This window comes from Oncorhynchus masou, unplaced genomic scaffold, assembly GCF_036934945.1.
Source record: "Oncorhynchus masou masou isolate Uvic2021 unplaced genomic scaffold, UVic_Omas_1.1 unplaced_scaffold_931, whole genome shotgun sequence".
Classification (NCBI taxonomy): Eukaryota; Metazoa; Chordata; class Actinopteri; order Salmoniformes; family Salmonidae; genus Oncorhynchus; species Oncorhynchus masou.
This window is the reverse complement of record NW_027015794.1, coordinates 23,798-35,338: the sequence shown is the minus strand read 5'-3', so window position 1 is coordinate 35,338 and position 11,541 is coordinate 23,798. Positions and strand designations below refer to the sequence as shown.

Genomic DNA, 11,541 nt, shown 5'->3' with positions numbered 1-11,541 from the left:
TCGTTGGTATTTGTGACATGTTCCTTGTCAATCATTGGCTTATTGGTGAAATCAGCAATCAGACAATATCTTCTTTAAGTAAAATCAATCAAACCTTTATTAATGCAATTGCAGACAGAAGTTGACAACGGAAACATAGCACATTTGTTTCAGAGTAAGTTCTGCAAAATAAAAACGGTTCAAGTTGTTTTTAATATGCTTGCAGTCAACCCCAAGTGATGTAACTGCCTACATCAACACCTTCTACTCATGAGACCAAGCCCATGCATATACAGTTATACAAACGTGCAGGATAGAACAATAGTTCCTGTGTTTTCTAAGGACTCAGCAGTAATTTTCCATTCCCGTGTGGCTTACAGTGGTATGTCTCACTCGTCTCTTATCTCTTTCACTCCCCTGTAGGGTTCTGTGTCTTTCAATCTCTTTTAGTCTTGAGGCGCTTTCTCACAGACACCCTGTTTTGACTGGATCTCTCAGACCGTTTCTTTTAAGAGGCAGATACTAGAAAAGAACCGTGGAACAGTATTTAAACCTTATAATTTGATCATTTCCACTAACCTACATAATGGTTGGATAATTTCTACCAACCTACATAATGGTTGGATCATTTCCACTAACCTACATAATGGTTGGATAATTTCTACCAACCTACATAATGGTTGGATCATTTCCACAAACCTATATAATGGTTGGATCATTTCCACCAACCTACATAATGGTTGGATAATTTCTACCAACCTCCATAATGGTTGGATCTTTCCCACCAACCTACATAATGGTTGGATAATTTCCAAACTAAATGGTGACTCATCCGGTCGATGGGGATTTCGATATTAGACAACAATCTCAACATTTTCAACAAAAAATGTACTGGATTGGTTGAAAAGTGACAAACTTACAATGTACTATTTTTACACAATAATTTAATTAATACACAATAATTTAACTTTTATTTAACTAGGCATTTCAGTTGAGAAGAAATTCTTATTTACAATGACGGCCTAGGAACCTGGGAACAGATTTTTATCTTGTCAGGTCTGGGATTTGAACCAACCGTTCGGTTACTGGCCCAACGCTCTAACCACTAGGCTACCTGCTCGATCCAACCGTTCGGTTACTGGCCCAACACTCTAACCACTAGGCTACCTGCTCGATCCAACCATTCGGTTACTAGCTCAACGCTCTAACCACTAGGCTACCTGCTCGATCCAAACTTTCGGTTACTGGCCCAACGCTCTATGATATGTGTCGCTCTTACACATATTTGTTAATTTGTTTTGATTGGTCGGTCATTGAGTTAATTTCTTTTGCAATATGTTCAAATCAAATCAAGCTTTATTTATATAGAACATTTCAGACATGGTTTCACAGTAAATAACTAATGGAAAACAATGAAAATAAAAACTAATATGAGGATTAAAAATTAAATAATAACAATAAAAACTGAAAGACTAATGAGTATTCTAAGGAAAAGACATTAAAATAGTAAGAACAGGATGTAATACCCAACCAGCAATATAAGCTTGTTTTACTACATTGTTTTATAAACATTTATACAAACTGTAAGTTGGTTGCAAACATTACATGAATTGAAAATGTTATGAAATATTCAATATCAAAACCAATTATACACCCCTTTGTTAATATGTATTGGCAAAACTTCACTTAATGGCGAGGCATGGAATAATAAAACATGTATATTTTGTCAGGCTGAATGTTTGAAATATGAGGTGATTTGAGTCATGCTTCTTCAGTAGTGGAAAAAAGACAAATAGCAGAAGACAGTCATCTATTTTTTTGGAGTGATGCATTTAAATGTAGGAGTCCCCAAAACGAAGAGAAATGCAACACTTATTTGTCATCACTCATATCGACATGGAAATAAATTGCGCGAAGGGGGGGGACGTCCTGTTAAAACTAACAGATCAAAAACCACAAGGAATCTGGGAATAATTTGTACATCACCGGTTACACAAAAATTAGTAGCAAACAACTACAGTTTGATGTGTTGCATTTTTATTCAAGTGGGTCACCAATAAGGTAAGTGTAAACGCAACACTATTTTTGTTAAATAGTAATCTTTCAATTCAGAACCTGGATTTTTCCCCTGATGAGGCTATCAGGCTATATAATATCCATGTTCCACTGAAATCAATAGAACATCATTAAAATACTCATTATTATTTCATTGATATCATGTATGTCATATCTACATTATGACATCATTAGAATACTCCTACTACACTGTTAAAAACAATCTACTGTAATCCTGTAATTTGATTTGATTTACATTGTGACATCATTTCATTGATATCATGGAACAACTCCTTCATGTATGAATTTTCTGATGTTTAATCAGAGATCTTTTATCAGAGTATCTCTTGTCACATTGTTCACAGCTATGAGATTTCTCGCCTGTGTGTGTTCTCCGGTGTCTTTTTAGAGAATCTGATCTGGAGAAACTCTTCCCGCAGTCAGAACAGTGGTACGGCTTCTCCCCTGTATGTGTTCTCTGGTGTGATATCAGGTTGTTTGACTGAGTAAAACTCTTCCCACATTGGTCACAGCTATAACATTTCGCTCCTGTATGGATTCTCTCATGTATTTTGAGGGTTACTAAAGAGGTACATCTCTTCCCACAATCAGAGCAGCTGTGATATTTCTCTCTTGTGTGTGTTCTCCGGTGTGCTATCAGGTTGCTCGACTGAGTAAAAGTCTTCCCACATTGATCACAGCTATAAGGCTTCTCTCCAGTGTGTCTTCGCTGGTGTGATTTTAAATGTCCTGACCAAAAAAATCTCCTCCCACAGTCAGAGCAGCAATAGCGTTTCTCTCCTGTATGGATTCTCTGGTGTACTTTTAGTGTATCTATTCTTGAGAAACTCTTACCGCAGTCAGAGCAGTGGTAAGGCTTCTCGCCTGTGTGTGTTCTCTGGTGTGATATCAGGTTGTTTGACTGAGTAAAACTCTTCCCACATTGGTCACAGCTATAAGGTTTCTCTCCCGTGTGTATTCTCTGGTGTGACTTTAAATGTCCTGACCAAGAAAAACTCTTCCCACAGTCAGAGCAGCAAAAAGGTTTCTCTCCTGTATGGATTCTTTGATGTATTTTAAGGGTTACTAAAGAGGTGCATCTCTTCCCACAATCAGAGCAGCTGTGACATTTCTCCCCAGTGTGTATTCTCAGGTGTAATACCAGTGTTTTTAAGTGAGCAAACCTCTTTCCACATTGATTACAGCGATATGTTCTCTCTCCTGTGTGAATTCTCTGGTGTACTTTTAGTGAATATGATCTTGAGTAACTCTTTCTAAAGTCAGAGCAGTGGTGAGATTTCTTCCCTGTGGGTCTCAGCTGGTGTTTCTTGAGGTGTTCTGATGTGGAGAGACTCTTCTCTGCCTCGTCAGCTTCATGGTGTTGTTGAGGCTCCCAGAGGATCCACAATAGTCATGTCTCTCTCCTGTGTAAACAACAAAGTCAGACAGATGGTTAAAGGCCCACAACAGTAGAAATCCACTGTTTATTTTAGCTGAAAGGTGATGCCCAGGATGTTATACAACAATTGTCTGTAATGAATGTTTAAATGCTTTTAGAAACTTATTTGACAATTAATTTATCTTAAAAAGACAGACATGTTTTGAATTATTGTTTACACAGTAGTATTGTGGATGATTCTAGGCTATAAATAAATTATTGTTATTTATTTACCAAGAGAATGTATCTGTATTTGTAATTGTAAGCCTATGAGAACCCCAAAAGTGTTTTTATTTACAAGTAATAACCTGGTAAATCTAGACTGTTGAATGGTCCCTGATGGTATACAGTTTATTTAGTAATAATCTGGTAAATCTAGACTGCTGAATGGTCCCTGATGGTATACAGTTCATTTAGTAATAACCTGGTAAATCTAGACTGTTGAATGGTCCCAGATGGTGAACAGTTTATTTAGAAGTAATAACCTGGTAAATCTAAGACTGCTGAATGGTCCCAGATGGTGAACAGTTTATTTAGAAGTAATAACCTGGTAAATCTAGACTGTTGAATGGTCCCAGATGGTGAACAGTTAATTTAGTAATAACCTGGTAAATCTAGACTGTTGAATGGTCCCAGATGGTGAACAGTTTATTTAGTAATAACCTGGTAAATCTAGACTGTTGAATGGTCCCAGATGGTGAACAGTTTATTTAGAAGTAATAACCTGGTAAATCTAGACTGCTGAATGGTCCCAGATGGTGAACAGTTTATTTAGTAATAACCTGGTAAATCTAGACTGTTGAATGGTCCCAGATGGTGAACAGTTTATTTAGTAATAACCTGGTAAATCTAGACTGCTGAATGGTCCCAGATGGTGAACAGTTTATTTAGTAATAACCTGGTAAATCTAGACTGTTGAATGGTCCCAGATGGTGAACAGTTTATTTAGTAATAACCTGGTAAATCTAGACTGTTGAATGCTCCCAGATGGTGAACAGTTTATTTAGTAATAACCTGGTAAATCTAGACTGTTGAATGCTCCCAGATGGTGAACAGTTTATTTAGTAATAACCTGGTAAATCTGGACTGTTGAATGGTCCCAGATGGTGAACAGTTTATTTAGAAGTAATGACCTGGTAAATCTAGACTGTTGAATGGTCCCAGATGGTGAAGAGTTTATTTAGTAATAACCTGGTAAATCTAAACTGTTGAATGGTCCCAGATGGTGAACAGTTTATTTAGTAATAACCTGGTAAATCTAGACTGTTGAATGGTCCCAGATGGTGAACAGTTTATTTAGAAGTAATAACCTGGTAAATCTAGGCTGTTGAATGGTCCCAGATGGTGAACAGTTTATTTAGTAATAACCTGGTAAATCTAGACTGTTAAATGGTCCCAGATGGTGAACAGTTTATTTAGTAATAACCTGGTAAATCTAGACTGTTGAATGGTCCCAGATGGTGAACAGTTTATTTAGTAATAACCTGGTAAATCTAGGCTGTTGAATGGTCCCAGATGGTGAACAGTTTATTTAGTAGTAATAACCTGGTAAATCTAGACTGTTGAATGGTCCCAGATGGTGAACAGTTTATTTAGTAATAACCTGGTAAATCTAGACTGTTGAATGGTCCCAGATGGTGAACAGTTTATTTAATAATAACCTGGTAAATCTAGACTGTTGAATGGTCCCAGATGGTGAACAGTTTATTTAGTAATAACCTGGTAAATCTAGACTGTTGAATGGTCCCAGATGGTGAACAGTTTATTTAATAATAACCTGGTAAATCTAGACTGTTGAATGGTCCCAGATGGTGAACAGTTTATTTAGTAATAACCTGGTAAATCTAGACTGTTGAATGGTCCCAGATGGTGAACAGTTTATTTAGTAATAACCTGGTAAATCTAGACTGTTGAATGGTCCCAGATGGTGAATATCAGTTGTTTCTCCCAAGGTGGTCATTCTACTTGTTTATGACGTGACTCTGAGTCATCAGGTTGCCATGGGCTACATGGGGTGTTATGGTTGAGCAGACAAACAGAGAGGGGACAAAGTCTCTCCTATTTCAGTGGTTGTTAATACAGGGGGCGATCCAGGATTGGTCCATTTTGGTTTTAAACTAATACTATACTGTATATGAGTCTTTATGTTAATAAAGAGGACAATGTGGGACATTGAGATCACATTTTTAAATGACTGGAAACTAACGTAAAAACACATTTTCATGCAGTTCCACATGTGAACTTACAGGGACAGAAGACTTTATATACTGAATGCACAAAACATTATGAACACCTGCTCTTTCCATGACAGACTGACCAGGTGAATCCAGGTTAAAGATATGATCCTTATTGATGTCACTTGTTTAATCCAATGCAATCAGTGTAGATGAGGGGGAGACAGGTTAACCCCCTAGAGTTGATGTCTGCACCCCCTGAAAATGAATGAGCATAATACAACCCCCCCCATAAAAATGTGTCTGTTTAAGCTGGGGTGAAAGAGCTGCAGCAATGTTTGTCAAACAGTGAGACATCTAACAATTGAAAGGCAAACAATTCACACATTGAAATGAGGAAACAATGAATGCGCACTAATTGGGGAAGAGAGAGCGATTGTGTCTCTGACCAGCTCACATTAAACGACCGTCAGTGATGGCCGTCTGGATAGAGACATGCCTTGAACATCTTATACCGGATGTACACTACAAAACATCCAGAGCGTCTGGATATCAGGATCAGCGATCACTCACCACGGATTAGACAAAGAGCTTCTGGACATCAGGACAGAGATCACTCACCTCGGATTAGACAAAGATCTTCTGGATATCAGGACAGCGATCACTCACCTCGGATTAGACAAAGAGCTTCTGGACATCAGGACAGAGATCACTCACCTCGGATTAGACAAAGATCTTCTGGATATCAGGACAGCGATCACTCACCTCGGATTAGACAAAGAGCTTCTGGATATCAGGACAGAGATCACTCACCTCGGATTAGACAAAGAGCGTCTGGATATCAGGACAGCGATCGCTCACCTCGGATTAGACAAAGAGCTTCTGGATATCAGGACAGCGATCACTCACCTCGGATTAGACAAAGAGCTTCTGGATATCAGGACAGAGATCACTCACCTCGGATTAGACAAAGAGCTTCTGGATATCAGGACAGCGATCACTCACCTCGGATTAGACAAAGAGCTTCTGGATATCAGGACAGAGATCACTCACCTCGGATTAGACAAAGAGCTTCTGGATATCAGGATCAGCGATCGCTCACCTCGGATTAGACAAAGAGCTTCTGGATATCAGGACAGAGATCACTCACCTTGGATTAGACAAAGAGCTTCTGGATATCAGGACAGTGTTCACTCACCACGGATTAGACAAAGAGCTTCTGGATATCAGGACAGAGATCACTCACCTCGGATTAGACAAAGAGCGTCTGGATATCAGGACAGAGATCACTCACCTCAGATTAGACAAAGAGCGTCTGGATATCAGGACAGCGATCGCTCACCTCGGATTAGACAAAGAGCGTCTGGATATCAGGACAGAGATCGCTCACCTCAGATATTTTTTTTTACAACGAGCAGGAAGCACAGGATGTACTTTAGACACCGGACAAGGCCAACATCCCCGTCATGGGTAAGAGAAAGAGACGCAGGTGTAGAGGGAGGATCCGCCGACAGGGAAACCTGCCCTTACCATCAACATTACTTGCCAACATTGTACAATAAATTAGACTACGATCATGAATATCCTCCCAACGGGACATCAAAAACTGTAATATCTTCTGTTTCACCGAATCTGCACACTCCGGTAAGATGAGGGGGAGCGGTCTGTGAATATTTGTAAAAAACTGTTGGTACACGAAATATTAAGGAAGTCTCAAGATTTTTCTCGCCTGAAGTAGAGTATCTCATGATAAGCTGTAGACCACACGATTTGCCAAGAGAGTTTTCATAAACATTGTGTCTCTTTATTTACCACCACAGACAGACGCTGGCAGTAAGACCGCACTGAGTCAGCTGTAGAAGGAAATAAGCAAACAGGAAACTGCTCACCGAGAGGTGGCGCTCATAGTGGCCGGGGACTTTAATGCAGGGAAACTGAAATCAGCTTTACCTCATTTCTATCAGCATGTTCAATGCACAACCAGAGGGGGAAAATACATTCTAGATCACATTTACTCCACACACAGAGACGCAAACATTTGGTAAATCTGACCATAATTCTATCAAGCAAAAATTAAAGCAGGAAACACCAGTGACTCGGTCTATAAGTGGTCAAATGAAGCAGATGCTAAGTACAGGACTGTTATGCTAACGTAATCAAGACAAAGGAGATTGTGGACTACAGGAAAAGGAGTACCGAGGACGCCCCCATTCTCATCGACGGGGCTGTAGTAGTGTAGTACTGTAGTGGAGCAGGTTGAGAGCTTCAAGTTCCTTGGTGTCCACATCACCAACAAACTAGAATGGTCAAAACACATCAAGACAGTCGTGAGGATGGCACAACAAAACCTATTCCCCCTCAGGAAACTGATAATATTTGTCATGGGTCCCCAGATCCTCAAAAGGTTCTGCAGCTGCACCATCGAGAGCATCCTGACTGGTTGCATCACTGCCTGGTACGGCAACTGCTCGTCATCTGACCGTAAGGCACTGCAGAGGGTAGTGCGTATGGCCCAGTACATCACTGGGGCTAAGCTGCCTGCCATCCACGACCTCTACACCAGGCGGTGTCAGAGGAAGACACTAAAAATGGTCAAAGACCCCAGCCACTCCAGTGATAGACTGTTCTCTCTACCACCGCATGGCAAGCGGTACCAGAGCGCCAAGTCTAGGCTTCTCAACAGATTTTACCCCCAAGCCATAAGACTCCTGAACAGGTAATCAAATGGCTACCCGGACTATTTGCATTGTGACCCGCCACCCCCTCCCCCAACCCCTCTTTTACGGCGCTGCTACTCTCTGTTTATCGTCTATGCATAGTCACTTTAACTATACATTCATGTACATAATACCTCAATTAGCACGACTAGCCGGTGCCCCCCGCACATTGACTCTGTACCAGTACCACCCTCGCTACTGTTATTTTCACTGTCATTTAACTGTTTTTTAAAATGTATTTCTTTACTTGTCTATTTTTTTAACTTAAGAATTGGTAAATATTTCTTCTTGAACTGCACTGTTGGTTAGGGCCTGTAAGTAAGCATTTCATTGTGGTGAATGTGACAAATAAACTGATTTGATTTACAACCACGCTCTCTAAAACAATGATGTGAAGATGCAATTACACAATGGTGTGAAGATGCAATTACACAATGGTGTGAAGATGCAATTACACAATGGTGTGAAGATGCAATTACACAATGGTGTGAAGATGCAATTACACAATGGTGTGAAGATGCAATTACACAATGGTGTGATGATGCAATTACACAATGGTGTGAAGATGTAATTACACAATGATGTGATTAAACAATGGTGTGATGATGTAATTACACAATGGTGTGATGATGTAATTACACAATGGCGTGATGATGTAATTACACAATGGTGTAATGATGTAATTACACAATGGTGTGATGATGTAATTACACAATGGTGTGATGATGTAATTACACAATGGTGTGATGATGTAATTACACCATGGTGTGATGATGTAATTACACCATGGTGTGATGATGTAATTACACCATGGTGTGATGATGTAATTACACCATGGTGTGATGATGTAATTACACAATGGTGTGATGATGTAATTACACAATGGTGTGATGTTGTAATTACACACTGGTGTGATGTTGTAATTACACACTGGTGTGATGTTGTAATTACACACTGGTGTGATGTTGTAATTACACACTGATGTGATGTTGTAATTACACACTGATGTAATTACACAATGATGTAATTACACAATGATGTAATTACACAATGATGTAATTACACAATGGTGTGATGATGTAATTACACAATGGTGTGATGATGTAATTGCACAATGGTGTGATGATGTAATTGCACAATGGTGTGATGATGTAATTGCACAATGGTGTGATGATGTAATTGCACAATGGTGTGATGATGTAATTGCACAATGGTGTGATGATGTAATTGCACAATGGTGTGATGATGTAATTGCACAATGGTGTGATGATGTAATTACACAATGGTGTGATGATGTAATTACACAATGGTGTGATGATGTAATTACACAATGGTGTGATGATGTAATTACACAATGAGGTTTATGCTTCTGCTTTCACAATTACACAATGATGTGATGATGTAATTACACAATGATGTGATGGTAAAATTAAAAATTGTGTATTTACATCTTTATTTTACTAGGCACGTCAGTTAAGAACAAATTCTTATTTTCAATGACGGCCTAGGAACAGTGGGTTGGTTAACTGCCTGTTCAGGGGCAGAACGACAGATTTGTAACTTGTCAGCTCTGGGATTCGAACTTGCAACCTTTCGATTACAAGTCCAACGCTCTAACCACTCGGCTACCCTGCCGCCCAATGATGTGATGATGTAATTAGATTGTTACCTTAGCGAGAACAAGCAGTGTCTGAAAGCAGAAGCATAAACCTTTTCAGTCAGATATTCAACATCACACTACAGAGTTGAAATATCCAAACACTTTGAATTGAATAACATTGTAGATTATGTTGCTCGTGAACATCAAAGCTGTAACGATTTCACACTGGCTTTGGTTAAAAGGCACATATCAGTAGTCATCTCTCCTACTAGGGGGGTCTACACCATGTTATCATCTCCATGGCTTCTTCTCTGGTGAGCTCTCATTGGCTATTTCTGATCACCGTTCTCAAAACATGTCATTGCACATCTCACCACTAAAAATACATTGTAGATTATGTTCCGTTAAAATCCAACCTGTTCTAAAATAATCGGGACGTCTGGGACTGCTCAAAGAAGTGATCAGTAGCCCTCAGATTGTGTCTCTGACCAGCTCACATTAAATGAGTGTCGGTGACAGCCGCACACCCTGAGTAGGCAACAACATTGGGATTTTGTCTCCGATCACAAAAACTTGTCAAAGACAGCTAAATCGGGGCCAAAATCATGTAGGGTACACACCCCTCCTTGGACTGTGCCATCCCCACAGCCTCCACAATGGATTAGTCCACTGAAACGGTGCAGGACATGTGTCTTGTGCCATAAAAAAACATATATAATTTGCTCGACTAAAAAGATGTTGGTCGACCAACAGCCTATCGACCAGTCGACTAAATGGGGTCAGACATTATATCATTATGACATCATAATAGCCATTGATTCTTGAAGAATAGAACTTATAAATGCCTCAAATGATTCAACTGTATTTCCCCCATCAAAAACCAAAACATAAGCCTGTTAAACGCCCTTGTTCATGAACAAACACTGTATAGCCTCAAAATCTGGTTAAAAATTGAATTATGACCTCATGGATGGCCAGTCCTTGTATTCATGGTGTATTGAATTCAGGGTGAGGCCCTGAGCTGAACTCAAACCTGGGTCCAGCGACTGTCAAGTCAACACCTTATAACTGTTACGCCAAGATGTCTGAACTTCTTGATGAGGTCGCTAGGTGTTGGGTTAAGGTTTCTACAATATCGTTCTCTATGAATTTGAAAGTGGTTACACTTCTCCTTCCCCCATCCCTCAGCTGTTAACCAAGTCTCTGGGCAGCCATTTTGTTGCTGTTTAAATCCTAGTTTGACCCATTTTAAAAAGCCACACATCAATCAACCAATATGCAGTTTAAACAATAACAAAGCTGTAATTATACCACTGTTTTGGTAATAAGATGAGGGATGTGGCTGGAGAAATGTAACTACTCTCAAATTCAAAGACAGACCTATGGACGCAAGGACTGACCATCCATGATAACAACATTATAGTTTTAACCATGTTGAGGCTATACAGTGTTGATTTACATTGTTTCTAAACATTGGAGTAAAAAAATAAGCTTATTTTATGATGGGGTACAACAGTTGAACTAAGCTCATGAGGCATGTGTTATATTCTTCAAGAATCAATGGCTGTAAATAAATAA

At 39.5% G+C, this 11,541-nt stretch overlaps 1 protein-coding gene across 1 annotated transcript; it reads right to left on the bottom strand.

Moving 5' to 3' along the window:
- Positions 1 to 1,902: 1,902 nt before the first annotated feature.
- Positions 1,903 to 3,421, bottom strand: LOC135538210 (zinc finger protein 239-like; the record flags this gene model as incomplete). The annotated part of the gene is made up of 1 exon (XM_064964176.1): positions 1,903 to 3,421. A coding segment is annotated over one exon (1,092 nt), but the record flags the coding sequence as incomplete, so codon positions are not given.
- Between the last annotated feature and the right edge of the window lie 8,120 nt (positions 3,422 to 11,541).